Source organism: Cariama cristata, unplaced genomic scaffold (genome assembly GCF_000690535.1).
Source record: "Cariama cristata isolate BGI_N322 unplaced genomic scaffold, ASM69053v1 scaffold8579, whole genome shotgun sequence".
Classification (NCBI taxonomy): Eukaryota; Metazoa; Chordata; class Aves; order Cariamiformes; family Cariamidae; genus Cariama; species Cariama cristata.
The window spans coordinates 3,134-29,132 of record NW_009634005.1 but is presented as its reverse complement, the minus strand read 5'-3'; the positions used below and the strand labels follow the sequence as shown (position 1 = coordinate 29,132).

At 37.2% G+C, this 25,999-nt stretch overlaps 1 protein-coding gene across 1 annotated transcript in view; it reads right to left on the bottom strand.

The window, feature by feature from the left end:
- Positions 1–25,722, bottom strand: part of LRP2 (low density lipoprotein receptor-related protein 2) — a gene marked incomplete at both ends in the record, with an annotated part of 43,828 nt that extends 18,106 nt beyond the window's left edge. The window contains 22 exons of the mRNA XM_009706994.1: positions 1,693–1,821; positions 2,746–2,868; positions 3,661–3,798; positions 5,218–5,334; positions 5,607–5,723; positions 6,319–6,438; positions 7,153–7,281; positions 8,202–8,447; positions 10,064–10,260; positions 11,163–11,340; positions 11,753–11,976; positions 13,253–13,423; positions 13,906–14,058; positions 16,035–16,551; positions 17,063–17,358; positions 17,827–18,028; positions 18,969–19,100; positions 19,954–20,073; positions 21,772–21,897; positions 23,300–23,542; positions 23,940–24,143; positions 25,433–25,722. Of these exons, the coding sequence (XP_009705296.1) occupies positions 1,693–1,821; positions 2,746–2,868; positions 3,661–3,798; positions 5,218–5,334; positions 5,607–5,723; positions 6,319–6,438; positions 7,153–7,281; positions 8,202–8,447; positions 10,064–10,260; positions 11,163–11,340; positions 11,753–11,976; positions 13,253–13,423; positions 13,906–14,058; positions 16,035–16,551; positions 17,063–17,358; positions 17,827–18,028; positions 18,969–19,100; positions 19,954–20,073; positions 21,772–21,897; positions 23,300–23,542; positions 23,940–24,143; positions 25,433–25,722 (4,172 nt within the window). The remainder of the gene's footprint in view (positions 1–1,692; positions 1,822–2,745; positions 2,869–3,660; positions 3,799–5,217; positions 5,335–5,606; positions 5,724–6,318; positions 6,439–7,152; positions 7,282–8,201; positions 8,448–10,063; positions 10,261–11,162; positions 11,341–11,752; positions 11,977–13,252; positions 13,424–13,905; positions 14,059–16,034; positions 16,552–17,062; positions 17,359–17,826; positions 18,029–18,968; positions 19,101–19,953; positions 20,074–21,771; positions 21,898–23,299; positions 23,543–23,939; positions 24,144–25,432) is intronic.
- Between the last annotated feature and the right edge of the window lie 277 nt (positions 25,723–25,999).

Below are 25,999 nucleotides of genomic sequence, written 5' to 3'. Positions count from 1 at the left end.
CAGCAACTGCAGAAACTATTTAAGAAACCTGACTAACTCCTATCTTTGCCAGCCTACCTCTTTCTTACCCAGCCCTTTCTTATCAGCTAAACAAAAACAACATTCTCAATTGCTATCATGCATAACACAGGCCCTACATTATTTATATATGGAAATTAGAGAGAAGATGAGACCTTGTTCATTCTGTACCTAATCTAAAGCCTACTGAAGTCAATACAGGTCATTGCACAGAACACACTGCCCTTTAAAATATGCCTATAATGGAAAAGGCAGGTCAGGGATAATAGACACTCTGTAACAGATAATGAAACTTATACTCTTCTCAAAGTAAATATAGAATTCTATTGAATCTGACATACTCTATATAAACAGAAAGTACTTTCAAACTCAAATCTGTCATGTAAGTAGAAAAGATAAATAATATACGTTTATTGACAAAGCATGAGAAAAAGATACAGACGTATGGCAAGGACATTACATTAAGCTGATTGTCTCCTTTACACATACACATCCCAGTGCTCATTAAATTAAGTTTAAACAGCTTAATTTCATATATATGTAGAAGCATAAATTCATGGTACACAGACACACATAAATACTCTATTTTCTCTATAACACAGGTTTTTGATGTTGGGAAGGCTACAAATGTTACCATCTGATCTGCATTCATATCTATCCCCAAACAGTAGAACACTGACTGCCAGAAGGTGTTTGTTTGCACTGTTTCATATCCTTTTTATACTTTTATATTTTCATCAAGTCATTTGCATTAGGTTATATTACCTAAAGACCATTGGGATGGCATGTGAAACAGAGAAACCAGCTGCTTCAAAACGGACTGCACTATAGGCTTCTGAGTTATTTGCATTTTGTAAGCATGCTGGATTGTAAATCACCAGAGCATCATTTGGCATACTTTCACTTCAAGCCATCAAATCCTGACAAATTGAAATTGCAAGTACATGCTCATATTATCACTCTACAGCTGTCTATATATTGATACAAGAAGTTAGGAATTTTATTTTTTTTCCAGATTCCATGAGAATGCTCTCTCTTGCCTCAAAGTTCAAGTCAAAGCTTTTGCATCTAAATGGATGCTAGTAAATTTATAATGCATAGTTAATAAAAGTTGTGCAGAGGATCTGAGAGGGCCCTCAACTTGAGGACTGGCTGTCCTTATAGAATTCCGTGGTCATGTCCGTAAAAAGGAAAACAGAGGCATCTCAATCCACTTTTGTTTTTAACAGAGCTAGAGCAATGCATACCAGTTCAGAGTCTGCCCATGAATAATTCTGTAGGTTGGCCTATTGCAATTACGTTTGAAATATCTGGATGTTCTCACCTCCACAATGCAACCCACTTCAAAATAGGATCAAAACCAAGATCAAACCCTGAACTTCATAGAATCATTTAGGGTGGGAAAGACCTTTAAGATCATTGAGTCCTATTATAAGCCTAACACTCCCAAGTCCCACTAAACATCCCTAAGTGCCACATCTACACATCTTTTAAATACCCCAAAAGAAGGAAAATAGAAGACATTGTCGTGGCTAATTGGATAATTCTAGCACAGGCTAATTAAAAATCCGTACTTAGTACACTATTCAAGAAGAAACATGTATGGTTATCAGTTTCAGAAATTTTTATTTCAATAGCAGCGTAATTGTTCGTTCTATTGATACTATTACTTACTGCAGCCCATTTCATCAAAATGGTCTCCACAGTCATCATAATTGTCACAGACATAATGGAGAGGAATGCAATTTCCATTACTGCACTTGAATTCTTCCGTTGTACAAGGTCTTGGGGTTGGTTCTCTACCTACAGTCAAGAACAGAAACACTTCTCTGTCACAGTTTCAGCTACACAGTACCAACAGACAGCACTATTCCACATTGCTAACGAGGAAGTTGATGCAATCTGGTAAAATAACAACTAGAGTAACTTTGGAAGTCTGTAGTAAAGCTAAAAATATAACCGCGGCCTCCTGACTTCTAGTCACATCCCCATGAACTGAAAGAAGCCTCTCCATTTTATAAATACAGACGTTGATTGAACTTTCTTTTTAATAGCATAAATCTATAAATATCCTTTAACAATATACTTCATACATCTACTGCAGACTTCAAGAGATTACTGAGATGCTAGTAAACTACTAACTTTAAGAATATTGTACAATAAAGCCAGCAAATTATATCATTAAGCAACCAAAAATATGATTAAACTTGATAATATAAAAATCAACTTAGTCAATGCAAACTACATAAGATATCAGAGGGCAAAAACCTACTGAATATTAACAGAGCTTCTGCAGGATTTGGTTCTAAATATCAACACTGTTACTAGGTGCATAATAATGCCACAAAATCAGAAGTATCCATTTCTCTATTTTAAAAGTCCCACCTGTCCATCCCATCCTTATTTTATGGTACAGTCAAACTCTTTATTCTTCCTTATTTTAAGTGTTCATAACAAGTTAACACTATTTAGCTGCTGGTCATAATAAAATATGATATGATTTTGAAAATCATGCTCTGTATTTTTCAGATAACTGTTTGATTTTCGCTACTTGTATGGAGAGCTGCGAATATGTAGTACCAATAATCATAGTTCAAATTATTTCATACTGAGGTCTAGTTTTCATAATTTATGTTTAAGTTTGACATTTCTATAGTCCTTTGGCATTATTAAACATTAAGCACATCACAATTACTGCATTTGCTGCTCAATTTTGTGTAAACATACAGTGTTCCTCTTTCTCATCACTTCCATCTCCACAGTCATCCTCCTGGTTGCACAGCTCATGACTATATATACAGCGATTGTTTTCACATCGGAAACGGAATGGAGATTCACAAGCAATATCCACTGAAACCACAGAGATCAAGTCAGTCACACTTTGATATTTCATGCCATTGAGTCACAAATTATCCCAATCACTTTTATCTAGTAACATTTATATGTTTCCTATATTTTAAAAGGTGTGCAGGCATTCAGACCCAAAAGAATATTTTCTCCACACGTTAGTGATTGTATGTTAGGACATTACACATTTTTTCGTCAGAAGACAGTACCTCATCTTTGGCCAAAGGCATATCCTATGACTACATATAACACTGAGGTTTCTAGATTTGTTTATGAAGTAAACTGATTGAAAATCCAATATGCCATTTAAGTGGCTATATGGTGCATAACTGACAAAAATTGTTTATGTAGCACCTCCCACACCTCATTTTCAGACCTAAAGTCAGGACTCCTCAACCATATTTACAAAGATGTCCTGACTACAGTGATAGCTTTAAAAGCTCAGCACCTTTCAGAATATACGTTATCTGAATTAATCTTTAATTGCAAACTGATGCTCTTATATTAGATAACAAATTTGAAAATGTGAAATAGTGTCCTTATCTCTTTGATATGTTTCTCCCTACTTTTATAACCACATATACAAACATCTGCAAAGCAGTGAGAAACATACTGTAGGAGGATGAAGTGAACTTGCATATGAAGCAAAATTCTTAGCACTCATCCTGAATTAAGTCTGTGAGAATGTCCAGTGAAAAGAAAATACTTAAAATTTATTTTCTAATTGTTCTGTCTATTGTAATTAGAGATTTTATTATGCATGTAGTTAATTTCAATATAATTTTTCTCTCTTACGGCAAAGGTGAAGTTCTTCATCAGAGTCATCTCCACAGTCATTATCACCATCACATTTCCAGTATGGTTGAATACAGACATGGTTTTTACATTCAAACAGCATGGGTGGACAGTATGTACCATTAGGATACCGTGTTGCTGAAGAAAAGAAAATTATTGTGACATTTTCATTTACAATGAAAAATTTAGGTTTTCCTGAAAAATATTCAGCCCAACCCTGCATTATTTTTCAATACTCTTCTCTCCATAGTAGGAGATATAATATGAGGCACTGCAAAGATCTACAGCAACAACAGACTGCAAGGACTGAGGAATTCTTGGTAGCTATAAGATAATTAATTCAGGTTTGAATGAATAGTGAAACAACATTAAGTTACTCCCAGAAGCTTTTGAAAATAAACTATCATTAATTTAACAAATTCTACTTGAATTTGTTATTGACAAATCTAGTTCAGTAATAAAGGTAAATAATGTCACTGGTATCAAATGTGAATGACTGAAGAAGTAGCTAAGATATCTAATTCCAAAAGGACTCACATTGGTATAGTTGAAAAAAAAAATCCAGATTCTGTGAAAACTGTGGAAAAAAAAACCTGAACTAGAGCAAAGAAAAACCAAAAATATGACTGTTCCAACCTACATAAATAAACCACACCCTTGCCTTTTCAATGGCTTCTCATACACTTTTTCCTCCCTTTAAGAACAGCCATATGTTGTGTAACTCAGGTTCTGAAAGATTAACTGTTGCAATGTACATTCCAGGATGTGGTTACCATCTGAAAAATAAAGGCCCTACTGTGCAGATACCCCTTCCTACTTAAAGCACGGATGTTAATATTAAGTACATGGGAAGATGTACAGAACTGCCCTGATACCAATACGAGGAGAAAGTATTTCTCCCAAGTACTGAAGCCTAAAATCATTTGAACATGTAAGTCAGAACCAGTACTTCAGTATCACCTAAAAAGCTGATGTCAGTCAGCACAGATAGAGCACAGAGGTGATACTTCATTCTGACTGGGAACAATACTTTCTGGATAAACAAATGGAGCTGTAGCTACATATAAGCTACAGTGAACAGATATTTTTTTCACAGTAGGTCAATATACAGAAGGAAGACAGAAACAGAAAAGTATTTTATTTCCTTGGCTTCACTGATACTTTAGGAAACTACATCAACCTTTGAGCATTATAAAAGCCAACCCCATTATAGGCCCTTCTTAGAATACAGTACAACTGAAACAGTGTATCTTGTGGTGTCCATGGGGTAGTCAAAAATAGTAATTCGATCACATGTGTATCTTCTGTTGGACCTTGTAAACACATTAATTTCCTAGCATTAGGAATGTGTTTACAATCTGTGTAAGAGATGGCACCCATTACTATATTAAAAAGTTGATTCAAAACATTATACTTATCCCGAATTTTTACTGACATCACTGAGTGTTGCAGAATTCTGTACCTCTAAGGAGTCATCTCACATAAAAAGAGAGAGAAAAGTGCAAATCTTTCTGAAAGTGAGCTCAATGAGCACCAACTGCAAAGCTTGAAACTCACGACAAGTTGCTTCATCAGAGAAATCAAGGCAGTCTGCATTTCCATCACATCTGAAGCGCTCTGCAACACAGTGTCCACTACCACACTGGAAATAACCTGGGTGGCAGGTCCTCAGCTCTGAAAAGATTCAGAAGTAACTGTTGAAATGTCTTCTTGTTCAAATCCAGATAGAGTGTCTACTTTTTGAGAGCAACATCCTAAAAAAGACTGCAAAATCCCAGACCATTAAGACTGTGGTATCCTCTGCTTTTGGTGGAATGACTAAAGCGATCTGCTCAACATTACTCCATTAAAGATGCTTCCCGTAACAGATCATTTTGCAGAATAATTTAATCACATTAGAAACAAAAGTGTGAACATATAAGAGGTAGCATCCAGACAATACGCACCACAGTCACGTTCATCTGAATTGTCTTCACAGTCATCATCGTGATCACAGATCCACCGGGAAGGTATGCAGTGCAAATTGTCACAACGGTATTCACTTTCCGTGCATTCACGAGGACCTTTATTTAAAGTGAATGTACAAATATGAAAAGTTCCCCAGATGTAGATTTAAACATCCACACCTGTCTCATTAAACTAGATAAAAGTAATATGGGCAGATAATGTGGTATAATCCTTAAAACTAAACAACTTTAAAACAGCATTCCTCTCAATACTCTTTAATTATGTTAAACATTCTATGTCCCTCCTGACATAGAAAAAAAGGAAATTTATTGTGGGTTTTGTTTCATCACAGAATTATACAGGAATTTTTATTCCAAATCAGGGGGAAAAAAAAAAAAAAAAAGATCCACTCTCACCGTTTAAGGAATGATATAATATACCACATTTGCACACAGGGCAGAATTCATTTATTACTACTTAGTAGAAAACAGGAATTTGTGTTATTGTGATGACTAGATTTATCAGTGGTTTTATGTATCCAGAATGCTTCCTTGTGACATCGCTGTGGTATTTCAGCAAAGAAAAGACAGGCTATAGAGTAAAACAATTGAACAGTTGCAGTTGAGAGCTGTCTGCCCCATTCTCATAAGAAGTAGAAGGATAGTTAAGTCAAAAGCTGGACTATATCATGGGAGCCAAAAAAGAACTCACTGCAGTTGTGCTCATCAGAGTTATCTCCACAGTCATTATCTCCATCACACTTCCAGCGCAGTGGGATACATCGATGATTGTCACAACGGAAATCTCCAAAAGGACTGCAAGTCATCTCCTCTGCAGTGTAGACAGTTTGCCAACGAAACAGTACACATTAGTATAGTCTTTAGATAAGATGGAATGCACAGAAGATAATGAAAGTAGATAGAGATCTTCATGCCACAAACTGGGCCAAGTAACAGAGAAGTGATTAAGAAACAGCTGAAATAACTATATAGAACTGAGACGGAAACACAAAGAGATAAACTTAGTACTGTCAAAGGAGGACATCTTGACTTGATGGTCTGTTACGCTTTCAAGTCTTTTCTAGTTCTGATATAGTGATCCCATGTCCTCTAAGTTTTGTGTATAAGTGTATCAGAGGTTTCAACACAAGTGTGAGGGTCTGGGAAAGCATCATCATACTTCCCATACTGATGGTTTCACCAGCACAGGAGGTAAGTTAAGTAAATGTAGAAAACACTGACAGTTTTAATTGTCTAAAACAGTTCAGCTCAAGTAAAAGTATTTCCTATTTCTTTTGATGACATATCAGGCAAAATAATAAAATCCTGATCTTCAGAGCCCATAAACATTTGAGCTGCACAATGAATTGCTGCACATAGAATTTTTCTTGAAGACAAATAACTATCAAGGTAATTAATTGATCTCAAACAAAATATACCCAGGTACAATATTACTGAAGACTTTCAGAAAATCAAGGTGTTTGTAAATTGGAGAAATATTTCAGGTACAAAGTTATGTTGAAATGACCTTCTTCTCCAAACATACCACAGCCTTGTTCGTCACTGTTGTCTCTGCAGTCATCATTCCCATTGCACACTGCCCACAATGGTATGCAACGGTAGTTGGTTCTACAGCTGAATTGCGTGTGATTGTCACACCGATAGGCAGGGCCCACTGAAAGAGGCAGTTGTCAAAGTTAGTTGGTTACTTAGCCATTAAACTGTCCTTCTGCCTTTCAAAATCTGTTATGATGTATAGTCAATTATTTCTACTAAAAAGAACTATCTGCTAACTTCAGTGTTGTTAAAGAGAAAGCATTAAATGCTTTTCCTCTCTTTTCCAATCTATGCTGCTTGTATTCTGCATATGCTACAAACCCATGACCGGTTCAAATAACATTCAGTTTGGTTTTCCCTGAAGTATTCAGAGCTGGTAATGGTGGTAATAGACGCCCCAAACCCAGAAGCCAGAGGACGCAGCTTGTCCTCAGATTGCAAAACTTGGTCACAAGTTCTTCCAGGTAGCCAGTGGCTCAGAGACATGCTGGAGCACATAGGAAAATCCTGCTGTTAAACATAGGCTAGACTGTGTTCTGCGTTTGTTCTCCTTGTAAACTTTTGTTTCCAAATCGTGCCTATCATCATGAGAAACTTTAGCTTCAAGAAATGAAACCTTACTTTGTTTTTGTAAAAAGTATGACATATGTCATACTCCAAAGTGAAACAAGGTAAAAATCGGTGAACTGGCATTCCCTGCTTCCCCACAGGCAATGGATCAGCGTATACCTTTTTACAAAATGTTGTTAGAGGCCAGGCAAATGGATGCTGCTAGCACTGAGCAAGTCAGAGTGAGACACTGCCGGTTCTTGATAATCTGGCTGGCATAAACAAGCTTTCTCCCCTTCAAGAATAAGTAAGTAGTAAATTATCACGTAGCCTCTATGTTTTCTAACACTCTTTGCTACATGATTGTAATTAGCTTGCGGAAAATATTCCTTTCCAATAAATTTTCAACCTAAGGAAAATTAAGTAATTCAGTTTGTTCTGCTTTTGGAATACTATAATGTAGGTAGCTAACTACAGCTGTGTGCTTACTGCATTCATGGAATGGCTCATCAGAGTTATCACCACAATCATCATCCACATCACACTTCCAGGACTGTGGGATGCAGCGGCCATTGTCACATTTAAATTGGCCTGGGGGACAGGTTCTACTGGCACAGTGAGTACTATCTTCATCCGAGCTGTCGCCACAGTCATCCTCTCTGTCACACTGCCAGGCTTCTGGGATACATCGTTTATTGGCACACTGCCACTGATGAGTTTCACACTGGTGATTAGCTGAAAGAACACAAATTGGCTGTTAGGATACTGAAACTTCCAGGAATGGTCTGCTGCTATGTCAACTGAGCAGTTATCATGTCTACACCAAAAGTTAAAAAGAAAGCCAGTAAAATTTAAAACATCACATTTACTTGCCCAGTTAAAGTAAAGATTTCTAATGTCACATAGCACACTTCCCACAGGCATCTTCAGACAAGCTCACCAAGGCTCTACATTTTTCTAGGAGTGAGACAGATACTTTCTTCTCCTAAAGCAGAGGGGAGTTAAACCCAGCACTCAAACATGATTGAGGCAGGGGCACCCCCAGTCACTTTGCAGAGGAACCAAGTGACATTGTGGCTCTGGCTATGCTACCAACTTAGATGTACATTGCCTGATAAGCCTGTTCCTCTGACTAGGAATGAACATGTCAGAAAGCTTAGCAGAAAACCATGCTAATATCCGCTCCAGAGCCTATAAAAGTACAGGTTCTATTCCCAAAGGGCAAAGCACTGGAAGCTGATGTCAGCAGTGCTGGCAAACTGCAGGAGCTCTGAAGATCTACAAAAATAGGAGTCAACACTTATCTCTGCTTCCAGATTTTGTATGTCTCACTGGACACCACCCGACTACTTTTTTTACATATACTGCCAAACTGTTCAAGAGGAAACAATATATTATAATTTCCACACATTTTCTAGACTAAAGGATTCTATTCACACGCATGAGATGATGAGCAGAAAGAATTATATAGACCTAAACTGACTTTTATTGTACCCAGTATGTTAAAACCAGTGACACATTATACAGCTGCCACATTTCTACTTATTCAATATTCCCCTGTGCCACACTTAAGAGCTTAGCTATTTGAAAGTCAGGTAAAACTGACATTTCATTTAATTCTGTCATTGTTAGAAACACTTTGCTTATGGAAGGTAATAAAACTATCAATTATACAACCACACTGCTTTCCTCACCACCATCTCCCCTTTGCATTATTAAGCTTGCAACTGCCAGAACTACATTATTTACAGAGAGAGAACTAAGGATGTGCTTTTTTAAATTAGACATAAGTATGTGGAACAAGACAGGTTTTTAAGGAAATAACATTATTCCACAAGCATAATTAGGCTACATTTCTAAAATACTGCCACCACAAACAGTTCTCCAAAACAAATCTTCCCACATGCACTGGATTTTGTGCAATGTAGAGGGTGAAATAATTTTGTACCATCACGCAAAGCTCTAGAATATAGGGAAAATTATTAGCATACCTAGTAGACTGACCTGTCATTAGGAAGCCTTAGATTCATCACACTCACCATGGCTTTACTCGGAACAAAACAAAGTGGGTCCTGCTTCTAGTATTTTATACCTCAGATTGTAATTTACACCAGTGTAAATCTGTCTCAAAGGTATAGCAAATGTTTATGTTTTGATATAGCACATTTTTGCTCTTCTTTACCCTGTTTTTGCACTGAGGTGAATTGCTCTAGCAGATGCAAGACTAGAAAAGCCCACATCTGTCTACCTCGCTTTTTCATATGTAAAAAAGGGATAATGATTCTGAAATTTATATACAGTTTACACGTTTTCTACTGGCAAAACACTTAAATTTATTAGTTGTAACATACCACAAAGTACAGGATCTTCATCTGATCTGTCATGGCAATCTGGCTGGGTATTGCACAAGAAATGTGGACTTGTGCAGTTCCCATCATTACACTGGAACTGACCGACAGGACAGTATCGGTGCGGACAGGTAGGGGGCTCATCAGAGCCATCTCGACAGTCCCTCTGTCCATCACATTTCCACCAGATAGGAATACACCTACAAAGAAAAAACAGTTTTTTCTTTCTTGAGAATATGTCTCTATAGATATACAACCAATCCTTTTACAGTACAAAAGACAGTCTTGTCTCAGTATTATTTCTTGAAACTTCCAAGACATCTTGAATTTCATGTCTTCCATTTCATATGACAAATGCCAACATAATATGCCAGAATACTGTCACCAGAAACAGATTATATTAGTTGGCCTCTAGAAGGAAGTTCACAGCAGATTCATAAGGATTTAATTTTTATGCATATTTGTGGTAGCCATCTCTCATGCTTTTTAAATCAATCTTCAATTGGATTTTCAATGAGGTAACCTTTGAATAATTCATCTGAACTTTAACATAAGAATTTCACTAGGGATCATCATTGAAACACTACTTCAAAAGGCCACCCAATAAGCACACCTGTCTCACAGGCTTCAGAGTGATACAATATCGGCATAGTAGCTCTTAATATCACGGTTCCTCTCCCTCCACTGCTGTTGTCTCAGAAAAAGGGTCGGACATGTGCTCCAGCATCAGCTAAATGCCTTTTCTGGGCCACTGGCAGACAGCATATATTTGGCAGAAATAGATACATTGTAAATAACATACAAAAAATAAGAGAAGGATCCAGGTTTGTGAATTCAATTGGAAATGGTTTCTGGAGGTAGTGTTTCTAACAATCCAAACTTTGCTACATTAGTAAAGTCATATAACAGGAAGAAAAGTAAAAAATAATATTTAAACAATGAATCTAGAAGTATTTTTCCAAAATGGAAGCCTGTCTGGTCCTGGCTTTGTCTTTGCAAGCACACCACAAACTGACAGTGAGAGCAGAAGGAACCCCTAATTTCATGCCCTTTTGAAGAAGTGAAAGCATAAAATATATACTTAAAAAGACAGTGGACTTACCTCTCAGTGTCTGCACAGAGAAACTGGGTGCTAGAGCACATCGGAAGGCAGTGGGCTGTATTGCCGAACTGTACTATCATGAAGTTATCGGGACATTCACAGGAATAACCCTGACCACCAGCTTTTATTAGACAAAGATGGGAACAACCACCATTGTTGGTGCCACAAGGATTATTAACTGGTAAAACAAAAGAATAAATATTACCATAGTTTGCAAATCCCAGGATACAAAGGTTTCAATCTACAACAGATTTCTCTAATACTGTATGGAAAGCCTAAATGTAATAAGTTGGGAAAAAAAACAACCTAGATAAGCAGGCACTTAGTGAGAGAAATACATATGATTTCATATACAGGAAACGCATGCTATTAAGCCATGACGTTTTAGAAACTAATTTAAAATTATGCATTTCCAGTCATTGATATTCAAAGAAAAGGCAATTTATAAACGTAAAGTAGAGGCCTACATTTATTCTGTGCATTTTATTCCCCTCAGCAAAGGCAAAAGCTGAGTGCACTCAGGACCCTTTATGATTAGTCTCTGGATAATAGCTGACCCTCTAAATGCACATCTAACTCTGTTTTCTCACCAAATGGCTGTCTATATGGATGGTAAACATGGATGTCAAACGGCCTGTGTGTGGTGTTCACAAGAACAGTCCTGTCTGACCCATCATATTTATTTCCCTTCTCAACTGTTCTTGTGTTCCAGTCAGTCCAATATATCGTGTCTTCAAAAATCGTTATTGCAAACGGATGAGGTAAAGTCCCATCATATACTGTGTGACGATGATGTCCATCCAGGTCAGAATACCTACACAAAGAAAAATATGTGCAAAACATTCAGATAACTGCTAAAACACCTTCACGTCTTTGTTATGTATGCTTATGGTACTTCATTATTGGTGACCAGGAGCACGCAATGAGGAATTGCAGCTTCTTTAGTCCCTAATGATAGAGCACCATCCTCACTGATTTCATTGAGATATGCAGGAAAGTAAAACAGGTTATTTTAGGCAAATAAACAGAATAGAGGAACATCCACAGAAATGTAGTCTTCCCACATAAGCATATCAGCTAGTCCAATGAAATTTTGCACATTCACTGCCTGACAGCAAGTTATTGTTGTCACACAGGAGACTAGCTTGCCTGGATCACTCAGACTGCTAATAATGGAACATTTAAGACAATAACAGGCCTCCTATATTCCTAAATTCTACATGTCTTTCTGATTTAGAGCCTCCTCTGATGAGATATCTTTAATAAGATTTTATATTTTTACTATCACCTTGCTATAGGGGGAAATCATGAAATAGAAGAGATAGACAGAGAAACATACATATAATTAATATACACTTTAAAAATTAGTTTTGACACTTCAGTATAGAAAAGACTGCCAGAAGAATTAATGTAAAGAAGAACAGAAGTAAATATAAATCTAAACATACATGTAAATATGAATACAAATATAGATACTAATATAAATACAAAGGATTGGTTTTGAAGTGTTTCAATACCTTGACAAGAACCAGAATGCTAGTTATTCATTTTTACTGATATTTATGTGGACATTTTCTAACACTAGAAGCAATTAATAGATTTTTCTTGAGTAACAAGAAAACCTCATATGCTAACAGGAAAATCCATGTCGTACCTATGGACAAACGTTCAGAGATCTTCTAATGATTGGTACACTATTCTATTAGCACATAACTAGTTTAGTTACAGCTCAACTCTTATCTATAGGTAGAAAGAAAAGACTCAGAAAAAATAGTGATTTTATACTTCGTTTTGCTTTGTTCAGGTTGTACACCTAGATACAGAAAAGCCGCATATTCGAGTATAGACTATGAATCTTTTCACTATAATTTTTGGATGACTTCTAGTGGGACCTAGGATGAAAATACAGGAGCTAGCCTACTGTGTCATCTACTGATTCCTATCACCTACTACTCCAGACTTCCCAACTCCGGTTTCCTATAGAGTCACTGCATAGAAATATGTACGATGCTTACAGCATCTATAAATGCTACCACTGTAATTTGACATTAGCAATTATTCAGTTGTTTTATTCTTTTGTGTGTACATACTCAATGTAATTTAGATGGGCATCTGCCCAGTAGAGCTTGTCGTTGGTGTAATCTATGGTGAGTCCATTGGGCCACTCTAATTTTGTAGTGATAATCACAGTCTTATCCTTGCCATCCATGCCTGCTCGTCCAATATAGGCTCGATCTGCCCAGTCTGTCCAGTAAATCTGTCTGTTCAAACAAATACTTATAGTTAGGATTGTAGTAAAAATATACTGAAGTAAATATTAGAAGCCACACCTCAAATATAGTATTTCCTGCAACAGAACTAAAGCAGAGATTAAGGAAGATAAGAAAAAGATTAATACACTTGTTACTTTAACCGCTACAGCAGACAATTGTGTGATCACAACTGTCTTCAAAGGAAGCAACTGGCAGCCCTACCACCTATCAGACTACACACACTTTTATCAGCCTTTTTCGCCTTGCAGTCAAAACTTCCTTGTCTACATGGAACTAAATTCCACTTTCAATGGTATCTGACAGCCCTGCACATATACCTACAAAAGGCAAGCTACTATTTTTCCCAAGCTGCAACCAAGATCTAACATCATGCAAATCTAAGTACAGGCAGCCAAAATTTATTTCAGATGTTCAGAGACAGTGTAAGACTATTTGCAAAAGAAAGGAAAAGCACTCTGGAAATGTCATACCCGTATTTTGGATGAACAACAATTGCTCTGGGGTACTGAAAGCAGAAAGTGTTGTTGGCATCCACACACCGATCGACTAGTTTTTTCCGGAATCTTCCATCAAGTTCAGAGACATAGAGACAATCTTTGTAGGCATCCACCCAGTACAATTTTCTGAAATGTTATAGAGTTATTTATTTATTTATTTACTCTTATTTACTTTTTTTGGTTTATTTTGTTTCACAGCATCTTAAATTTCACAGTGTTGGTTTGTGGGTTTGTTTTTTTTTTTTCCTAGAAGCAATATATCCACTGTAAAGGAAGAATACACATACTGTACTGATCTCTCTTCTACACCATGTTCCAGACTGCCCTTTTCACTCCTGCTGTTCCTGCATCCACAGTCATCGGTGCCAAACACAAACTTGCAGTTGCCCGGTTGAGTAACAATATGCTATTTGCCTGTAAATTCCTAAATCCCCTTCTCTTCCCTTCCTCTCCTACCAACAATGGCCAGCAAAGAGGAGAAGGAAAACAGACATGCAGTGCAATGGATTGTGACCAGGGCTGTAAAGTATTGGAGAGACTCATCGTCTGTTCCATGCTGCCACCTCTGCTCTCATCAAACTGGTAGAACAGTTGCCAGGTTCTCCTTTGAAAATTCCTAAGCAGTTCAATGGCCTAATTTAAACTTCACCTAAAATTTTCTAACACTTCTATTACTTTGCTTAGGAATTATATCCAGCTGTAATCAAAGAAATCATGCAAGCTGAAGCAATGATTTTTAAAAGCCTGCAACAAAACAAAGCATTTAATTCAATCAGAACTACAGCAGGCTACTTTGAAATTGTCTGCACAGCTGGTCAGCTCCAGCATCCACAGGGCCATTCCAGAAACAGCCTGACAGATACCATCTCTGTCTATAACACCCTGAGCAGTACCATTCCCACCAGGGAGGAGCAGAAGGTAGTCTTGCCCAATCTGCACCTCATATCATCCTCCAGTCCTCTCCCTGTACTGAAAATGAGCAGAAAAACTCATCAACCATTGTATCATTCTTCAGCCTTTCTGAAACACCTAAATACAAACTGAATGAAGACAAAACTAATGCCAGCTGAAATAATTCAGCAACTGTAGGAGCAGTAGGACCACTTCAGCAAAAATTAGGCTTTTCCTTCCTCACCTCTCCATGAATCATAAAGCATTTGGGACTGCTGGAAACATTAATTATCATTAGGTTTAGAGACGAAGTGGTTTAAAAATAAAAACTATAATATTGACATATTCATACAAACACTCTCATATAAGTTTCAAATATGACTTTTTCAATGATTCTCATTATTTTGCAGAGTCTGATCCATGATATTTAAACTTTTCATACTGATAGTACTGCATTCAGAAAGCAAAATCTGTTGAAACACAGCCAAGGACACTGTCAGAGAGGGCACCACGTAAGTACAGAGTTTCTGTGGGAGTAAATCAGACTACTTTTTGACATACAGCAGACCATAATGCAAAGTGCTTTCCAATTACCTCATGCTTACACTGCCCTCCTTACAGCAAATGATGTGGATCATGTTGTTTGAGCATCACTTAAAGATGCATTTTTCAAGAGCAAAAGAAACATGCTCTTTGCATTGGTGCAGGAGCTAAATTTCATTAATGTTTATCATTACTTACTTCACTGGAATCTAGTTACCTGTTGTAAAATATTGTTTATGCATACAATGAAGCCTGGATCCCAACTCCAACAACTGCTAGCAAAGGAATAAAGAGCCTAAGCTCAGAATCCCTACCCCATAGCCACACATAACAGCCCACCTGCCCGCTTGCCTGGTCTGTTCATTCATTAATGGTTTCCTAATAAGATTTTCCCAAGGGTCATATGCACTACCTTATTACTGATGAGACAGCAACTCCAATATAACCTCAGTATACTAGATATGAGAGCAACTAAAGAAAAGTGTAACATAATCTATTAGATGCTGATAAACAATTCCAGAGCAGTTGTATAAGACTGCATCCACAATCCAAAACTATTTCAGCACTCATCAGGAATTTCATATGAAGTGGGAGAAAACCACTGAGATAAACTCCCTCACACATCATTTCCTTAATAGCCCAGAAAGATAGAAAATGTATTTTCTTACCTGCCAACCCAGTCAACAGCGATACCTTCCCCGTTGGGCACATCATCACTTATCACTGCCTCCTTATTTGTTCCATTTAGGAACATTCGTTCAATGACCTTCCTCCCCACATCAATCCAGTACAACCTCTTTTCCACCCTGTCAAAGTCCAGTGCCACCACATTTCTCAGTCCTTGCAAAATGAGAGAGTAAGACTGGCCATCTGCTGTGAGATTTCTCAGATAGTAACGGTTGCTAAAAATAAGGTATGGGGAGATATTACTATTTTGCCGGCAACTTTTTCCATCAGGCTCCCGGATATAGCCTGGGGCACACTTACAGATGTAGGAGCCAGCTGTGTTCTCACAAATCTGGCTACATACTGATGGAGTTTCATTGCACTCATCAATATCATCACAAGTCCGTTTATCAGACATAAGTTTGTATCCAGGATGACAAGAACAGTAGAAACTTGTCTGTGTGTCTGTACAGTCATGATCACATCCACTGATTGAAGGGTCACTGCATTCATTTATACCTGTGGAAGGAAAGAAGTTCTATTCAGGGAACCAGCTAGCAGAGAAAATAGTGCAGTCACTTTCCAATATACTCTCTCTGTCTCTCTCCCTGCTCCCCCCTGAAAATGCTGAATATGAATCTGGACTGCTGTAATAAAGGAGCAAGGAAAGTAACCTAATCTAACACAAAATGATTTTAGCACCTTTGAGGTCTGTCACCAAATACACTGAGTGCAAAATATACACTTATGAATAGTGTAATTTGGAAATGTAAGGGCAATATATAACAATGTATAAACTATATTTAGTTTATATAATTAGCTAATTTTCACGGTTTGTTAAAACAGTATATAATAAGTATGATTTAATTAAAACAAAAAATTATGTATATATATTTCTTATAACCTTTCTGAGAGACAACCATGGAATAAATATCATTGTAATTAAGCAATTGTCTTAAAAGTTCATTTTTTTTCAAGCTGCCTAAACATTTTAAATTAAATAAGACAGTACAAATAAACCTACACATACCACATCCTTTTTCATCACTATTATCTAAGCAATCATCTAACCGATTGCAGACTTTAACTATTTCAATGCAGTTTCCATTGTCACATTTAAAATGATGGGGAGAGCAGGTTGCTTCTGGTGTACTACAGAGATGTTCCAGTTCATCAGATTCATCACCACAGTCATTATCCCCATCACAGATGTAGGCCTTGGAAATGCAGCGCCCATTCTGACAAGTAAACTGGTGCTGTTGACATGGTTCATAGATGCATCCCCTTTCATCACTGCTGTCACCACAGTCGTTCCGCCTGTCACATCTGAAGAACAACGAACACTTCTTTCAAATATAAGAAGGCAATCACTATCTCTAGGGCAGATAGACAGATACATTCTCCTGATTTCCAAAGAAGGCCAGATACTATTGGCTCCAATGGAAGAGACTTTCAGAAAATCAGGGTCATATGTATGAAATCTGATCCTTTGAGTCCTACTTATATTCACCATATGCATTACAAGCTGAACAGAATCACCCCAGGGGAGGTTAACAAGGCAAAATAAAAAGGATTAAATGTTAGTGGTGAGTAGTGGGATATTAACATAGAAAATTCCAGAGTAATTTCAAGTTAAAACTAATGCATGAATGCAGAGCAGGTAAATAGTTTCACTACAATATGCAGATCTGCTTAACTACTAAACAGCGTGGAAAAAAAAAAAAAAGGTTGAATTAGCTCCTTCACGTTAAGCAAATTTTGAGAATTTCTGCAGTGGCTTAGGTAGTTACAAACCTGTATGTGTTTCGGATGCACAAGCCATTACTGCAACTGAACTCATTTTCTGTACAAGATCTTCGTGTGCAGTTCTGGTGTTCATCAAATGCATCGCTGCAGTCAGCATCACCATCACAGATCCATGCCCGAGGAATGCACCTCCTGAGTGGGGGTCGATTGTTGGTGCATGTGAACTCTGCTGCGGTGCAGTTGCGGTTTGCTGAAAGAAAAGCATGTTCACTGACACATCAAGTTATACTCTATGTATGTCAACACCCTCCCCCACTGCACTGAAACACAACCTGGATATCCACCCATAATCCACAATAAAGCCATGGTCTGCTGCATGTGCAGAGATAGATACCACTGCACTCCCTCATATACAAAACTCACGCATTCTCACTAATTTTCACCGAGCATTGCTCTTCATGGAGGCTGGCTGGGAGCCAAAGCACTTTAGGATTCCTTAGGCAGTGCTGGCATGTGCAGAATTCTGGATCTTGTTGGATTCTCAGTATAAGCTTTTCACAAGTCTGGCCAGATTTTCTTGGAGCTGAACAGGTATTACACCTAGGCTCTCTATCCCTTGCTTTCTTCAAGGTGTTCTGTGGTCCAGGGAGCAAACAAAGGGAGCAGCATTGCAGTTAAAATGGGCAAGGACTGCAAGTGTATCCTGCTGCTGTTAAAAGAATCAAGGAGCAGGACCGAGCTTGGTGAACCTTCTTCCCTTTTTTATGCCTCTAAACAGCCAAGCTTATTTTGCTCACTAATTTTTAAAGAAATTATGCCAAAACCATGTGGTTATGCACAAGATGTAGCGCTTGATGATCAGGAAGTATCTTCACTGAAGCTGCTATTGCTGCCCAGATCATATCAACAACCCAGGTTAATTATATTTCCATTTGAACTCAACAATTCAAAGAAGAGTAATCGCAAAATTACAACAGTTTTTCTTTCTTTTTTTTTTTTTAACCAGTAAAATATTTAATTTTAATTCAATACAATTAAAGTGAAGGTACAGCAAGAGTGTACCTCATGCTTAATGTGCACCTTTACAGATAGAAAAATTGGCAGAAGGTGGGAATTTGCAGGTTAGTCTGTTGTTTTCTAAAAAACATTTGCAGGACAAAGTGCAGCATCTATTTGCATTAAGCACCTACCACAATTATGTCTTTGATCCTCATCACTCATATCCCCACAGTCATTATCACCATCACAGATCCAAGTTGCCGGGATACATCTGCCATCATCACATCTGAACTGGTCGTTTGAACAAGTCCGCACTTGGGTCACTTAAAAATAAATGCAATCACTCTGTTAAACTAACCTGCACTGCCATGAAAATCTACTGAGGAAGGTATTTTAGGAAGAATCTTATAATAGCAAAACATAAAATATAAGAAGTAAAATACAAGTGTAAGATAGTTAAGGTATAAACTGCAAGACATTTTCTTAAGGGAAAGGTGCAACTCCAGCAATGTGCAAAGTGAGCTATCAGCCCTGCTTAAATCATAGAAGAATCTGTTCTGCTTTGAGTTATGACGGCTTTTACAGTGAGAATAATGACTATGTTGCAATATCAATTCTCAGTGACTTCAGTTAGCCTCTCCTCTTCCTCCCTGGAGATTACTTCTTTTCACCTTCTTCCCCCCTCTGCTGCTTATTACCATCAGTTTCTATTGTACATGCAGGATTTGCTTATTGTAATACTATGATACTCTACCTCATACTGTGTCAACAATGTTCCTCTGTGTCCCACATTCCTTTTTTCCCCAAATGCAATACTGTATGCATATTGCCTGTACAGCATGACATCTGCTTTTACATCCTAAACAATATCAAAATACTAGCTACTGTTCATCACTTGATTCATCACCATCAGTCTTATAAAGAGACAGGAGGTTATACGTTAAGAGTAATCACATTAACAGCAATCAATTGTGGCAATTAAAAGCCTTCATATTCCATACACACCTTTGAGTATTTAAGACTTGAATTACTCAGTGACTCAGATTATTTAGAGTCAGTGAATAAACCTCAGAAGATACTCACTTTCCACCTACTCTGGATTCAAGCTGCTGCCTACAACAGAAACTACTGATTTCCCATAACCCATCGTGTTGTATCTTCTGAGTGTAAACTTACCACAAGAGGCAGGTTCATCAGAGCCATCTGCACAGTCTATTCCTTGATCACAGTACCAATGAGCAGGAATACAACGTCCCGATGTACAACGAAACTCACTATTTGTGCAAGTCAGTGAGACTGGAAGAAAAAACCTATGTATGACTTCTTTCTTTCTGTTACCTTTCCAACTTGTTTTAAGTTGCTTTTGAGTCCATGTTACGCAAAAATATTACAGACCCCAAAAAAGAAAGAGAAAAAATTATGCTAGGAAGGATGTCTTTTCACAGCCTATCTGCAAAGAATTCATTGTACAAACTAGCTTGATCTTTGTATTCAAAAAATGGGCTTAATTCTCTCCTTGAGTATATGTATCAGCTAACAAGTAGACAGAATTTGCCCTGGAAATAAGATAGCATGCAGCAATTGTAAATATGTTCTACATTTACACTTGAGATTTGTGCACAAGAGAATGACCACAGTCCAGTATGCTCATTTCTCCAGTGCCCAAACCAGGGCATTAGCAGACTCCATGCTTTACAAGGAATCAAAATGCACAGTAAGGAAGCAATATCACACGGTAGATAATGCTTTCCTTGTTCTCCTACTGATTTTTCTTCACTTGCAGGTAAGAATCTTTTCTTAATGGCACTGAAGAACAAACTGTAACACTGAATAGTTCCAGCTAAGCACATTGCAAATATTCCTTCTGCACTTTGGCTGAGCCCCTTGATCCTGGCATGGATAGTGGGTTTGATAATTTCTTCAGCAGTTACTGATACTTTCCTGTACCTTCTGATGGCTTCAAGATACCAAAAAGGACCCAATCTGGCCCTTTAACTTCCTCTTCTATGTGTCTTTAATGATGGAAATCAAAGGCAATTAACACATTGCTCATTAATGTCTTGGGGCTTCTTCCATCTCCCATCCTCCCCTTCTCTCACTCTTTCTTGCCCTTCACCACTTCTCAATTCAAGTAATTCAGTGGTGCTGCTGGGACATAAACAGTAGAAGGGACAAAGCACACCTTTCATAAGCAGCACAAGACTCACTGTGCATTTGTATATGTAGCCACGTATTTCCGACACATAGGCATCCATAGATAAAAGTGGGCATGTTCTGGCTAGAAAAATTGAACTCATATTTTAGAAAAAATGTGGCATAGTTAATTCAAAGCAAGCACCTTCAGGGAAACTAATGACAGCAAAAATAATCCACTTGGGCAATACGAAAAATAAATCATTATCTGAAAATATCCATTATGTTTTATAAGCTGATCCAAAACATTTTATATAGGAAAAATACTGCCTAACTACTACCTAATACAAATGTCTGTACTAGCAAAGATAAGCTGGTTTGTAATTAAGGGTGATTGAAAACTAGACACTAACTGGAAGCTACAATGAACAATGAATCGTATGCTAAGGCATATATAGTTACATGAAAGAGCTAGAAGAAATTACATTTGAGACTGTATAGAATTTCATTTGATTAAAAGGAAAAATATTCTCATGTTATAGATCCAGAAAAAGCCAATTCACTATAATACTTAAATGCCAATTACCTTGTAAAATCATAAAGGATACAGAGCAGAATAAGCAAAAGCAAAAAATCCTTCAAATGCTGTACAAAAGTGCTGCAAAAAATTATGATCTTTTTTATTACATAAAAGCATGATTTAGATAATTGAGAGCTAATAATACAATGCATATACCTTATAACTCTTCAAGTATTACAAAAATAGATGTTTTGAGAACAGTAAGAGTTATGTCAAAGGTAAAGAACAGTGGAATAGATTACTGAAGTAAAAGAAAAGTAACTGAGACCCTATTAACTTACCACAGTGAGTAGGGCTTTCATCACTCATATCTCCACAGTCATTATCACCATCGCACAAATATGTTCGAGGAATGCAAATATTTGTGCTTTGACATTTTGTAAAACCAGACTGGCAAGTGCGCTCAGCTTTAAGGAGGGAGGGAAAAAAAGTTCTTTAGAGCTTTTTAAAATACCATTATACTGTATCTGATTGAAAGATACATAATATTGTTAAAAAGAGTCCCATGTCACTCACTTGCTAAAGTCATAGAATGGTTTGGGATGGAAGGGACCTTAAAGATCATGTAGTTCCAACCCCCCTGCCATGGGCAGGGACACCTTCCACCAGACCAGGTTGCTCAAAGCCCCATCCAGCCTGGCCTTGAACACTTCCAGGGAGGTGACATCCACAACTTCTCTGGGCAACCCCTTCCAGTGCCTCACCACCCTCACAGTGAAGAATTTCTTCCTAATATCTAATCTAAATCTTCTCTCTTCTAGTTTAAATTTTCTCTCTTCTAGTTTAATTGCCCTTTGTCTTATCGCCACATAAATGCACTACAAAATGCACTTATACTGCTCATGCTATATGGAAACAACTAGACAATTGTTTTTATTGACAAAAATCCTGACAAAAACACTGTCAAAGAAACACATGCCAATACTTGGGGGTGAAAGAATGTAAATTGACATGTATTCACACTGTAATGCCTGCATTTGCAACCAGCTGGTACTGCATGAATCATCAGACCAACTACAAATGACTACCAGACCAGGAATTTCAAATATTCAGATTTCACTGAGAATAAAAAAAAATGTCACAAATAATATGTTTCGGGGGGAAAAGGAAAAAAAAAAAAAATCAGTGTGCACACAGAAGTGTAAAAAAAAAATTCTATTAATACATTATCAACTTCCCTAACTCCAGATAAAAATTTTCCACTGAAGAATATAATCTTAGTGCAAAGGCATGATTAGTTTGATTAGCAACAATAGTAGTCATTATTGAACTAATCACAGTTTACATCTTCAGGAAAACAAACATCACTGATAACTTTGAGAGCTATAAGGCATATCATTTTAAATAGAATAAATATAAACTGTGTCTTTATAAGAGTCACAATATACACTTCTGATGATTAAATCTAGTATAATTAATATAGCATGACACAAAGTAAAAACTCACTGTCAAACTCCAAGCTAATCTTGCAAAAATATAAGCCCTGCATCCAATTCATCTGATATAATCTTTTTGAATCTATGGGATTATGCACAAGACCTAACATTAAGCACTACATGAGCATTTCTGGCATCAAGCAATACTATTTAAAGCAATAGTTATTATGCAGTATCTCAGGGTACTCTGGAATATCTTTTAACAATTCTATTTGCTTCAAATAACACAAAGCAGAATCTGTAACGTAAATAAAGAAATATTTTATCCTCTTTGCTGATTTTGTAATAATTCTTCACACGCAAATATATTTGCCTCTTCTTTGGTCTAAAGAGTCAGACTCAAATAGACACTAGGTAATTAGGACAAACTTACGGCAATTTCTCTCATCTGATGTGCCATTATCATAACAGTTGTTTACTCCATTGCAGACGTACTGAAGAGATATACACCTTCCATTATTGCAAGTAAATTCTGTGTGGGAGTCGCAAGTTCGGAATAAGCAGCCAACCTCATCGCTGTTATCTCCACAGTCATTGTAGTGATCACAGCGGTAATGATAGGGTACGCATCGCCCATTACCACAGGTAAAAGCTGTTGGCTGACAAGTATGGAAAGCTGGAGGAAATTAAAAAAAAAAAATAAAATTAAAAAAAAACATGGATAAAATGTAATCTAAGTTCTGTGACAAAGTAACAAGTAAAATCACAATATTTTTACCTGCCAGGGCAAACACAGCTGCAAAACGGACTGCATGAAAAGTAAAATACACATTTAAATTAAACAAACTAGAAATTGGCTATATATTATAAAAATTCAATACTATAGTGCTTTTGGATTCTAGAGCAAATCAGTAGCCATTCAGATCTCAAGTCTGAGAAAGCAAGGGGCTATTTCCAAACTACAGCCATAGGATCCATGATCATAAAGCCATAAAAGTGATAGAAAACACAGTACAGGCAAGACAGAATATGCATCACTATCACTTTCTCACACAGTTATTTTAAATGCTTACCGCACACACTTTCCAACTCATCACTGCCATCACTACAATCATTGTCATTGTCGCATTTCCATCGTTCGGAGATACATTGCCCATTAAGGCATGTGAAGAAACCAGTATCACACCTGGTACCATTATCCACAACACAGTGCTTGTTATTATTGGCTAAATACCAGCGACCTTCAGAGGGGCACTGACATTCTGCACCAGCTGGACCTAAATTTATATTTGACAGTTTTAAAAAATAAAGGAGACAAAAAAATTAAACTAATTTAACACTGATGCTTTAGATAGGGTTCTATGAAACCGATAACAGCTGTAACACTGGAAAAGGCAATGAAATCCTCACAACTCTTGTAAGATCTATCCGCTTAGATAAAGGTGTGGTGACTTAGCCAGATTTTTATTTCAGTTAAGCATATGCAAACCCATTAAAACCCACAAGAGTTATTTCAGGGTTCCCTAGAGGAACAGATGAGAATTTGGAGTATCTTAATATTTGCTTGCTGTCCAAATAGTTTTTGGGTGGCAGCAAGATGGCATCTGATGCTTGCAGATATCAGAGCTACACGAGCTGAGGTTCTATTCCTTGAAATCAAAACAGGGTTTTCAAAACTCCTTGCACTAGACTAACTGCTCTTCTCAAAATCAATGACAGTTTGAGTTTTCAGGCAAGACAGATTTTAAAGGCATTTAAGATGCTACAGGTGAAAGCAGGCATTGAATGAGTTTTTCAAAGTCAAGGATCATAACTTCCAAAAATCCACAACACATGAAACAGCTCTGTAACAGGTATGCTCTTTGGGTTTGCCATTCTGGTTTCCTGGCCATTGGGACTGGTGACCTGTTGGAGCACTTCGACTCTCTCCTTACACATGCACAAGGAGAGATACAAGATAGGATACATGTATCACTCAGGTCTCACCCCAATACCTAGCTGATGATACAGAGTATGTTTCTGGAGACCATGACTCAAAAGAACACCTGCCCTACAGCGTAGATAGTAATCAATTTGTGTTATCTTCTAAGTAACTGTCCCAATTTCAAATGAGGCAGTAGAAACGTTTATTTTGGATATTAATCATTTTTTTATCATGTGATAAAGAAATAGTGACCATAAAGATTTTTAAAATATGTGGAAACATCTGTTCAGTATACCGTGTATCAGTGTGTATTTCTAAAGTAACCATATACTGCAGAACTCACTTCATGTGTCATCCCAGAGGAAAAAAAGTTAAAATCCCAGAACACAGTGTTTTGGTTTATATTAGAGAAACTCATCATTTTTATTTGTGAGGATTCTCAGACAATCCTCAAGTGTGCTGGTAAAATACCAGGACCTTGAATGGCAATAATTTTGATTGCATTTATAAATAAAATAAATATTAAACATTTAGGAACACTAAGAAATATTTAAGCTGTCCCCATGTGACCAAAATCATTATACTATGAACTCTAATACAGGCAACACTAATAGTTTATAGTCCTCAAGCATAATAGCTTACCTGGCGCACAGATGTGACTGCAGCCACCATTGAACTGGTTGCAAGGGTTGGTACACTGCTGCTGCTTACTTTTTGCCCAGACATGAATATCCATCGGTCTTTGTGGAAGATTCATGATCATTACAATCTGATCTGAACCATCATACTTATTAGCTCGGTAAATGCTTCGTGTGTTCCAGTCTGTCCAATATATGTGCTGATCAAACAATGTCATTGCAAATGGATGCAGAGCAGTGCTAACAATTACCTCACGATTTGTGCCAGTGAGAGTGCATCGCTCAATCTTCTGCCTAAAATAACAAAGAAATTATTACATCTTAAAAGAAAGAAGTCTTAACTTATGTATAAAGCCATGCCCCAATTAGTCCAGCAATTAGTTTCCACCATTTTGGTAATATGTAGGGTGCTGTTATGACTTAAAAATCTCAAATTTTCCAATCTATGGCTTCAATAGTGATGCATATTAGCAGATCTGTAATACTGACACAATAATGCAGTGGAAGTCATCAGGCTGAAGATTGAAATGTTTAAATAACTACACTACTGAGAGCAAAAAGGGATGAAAAA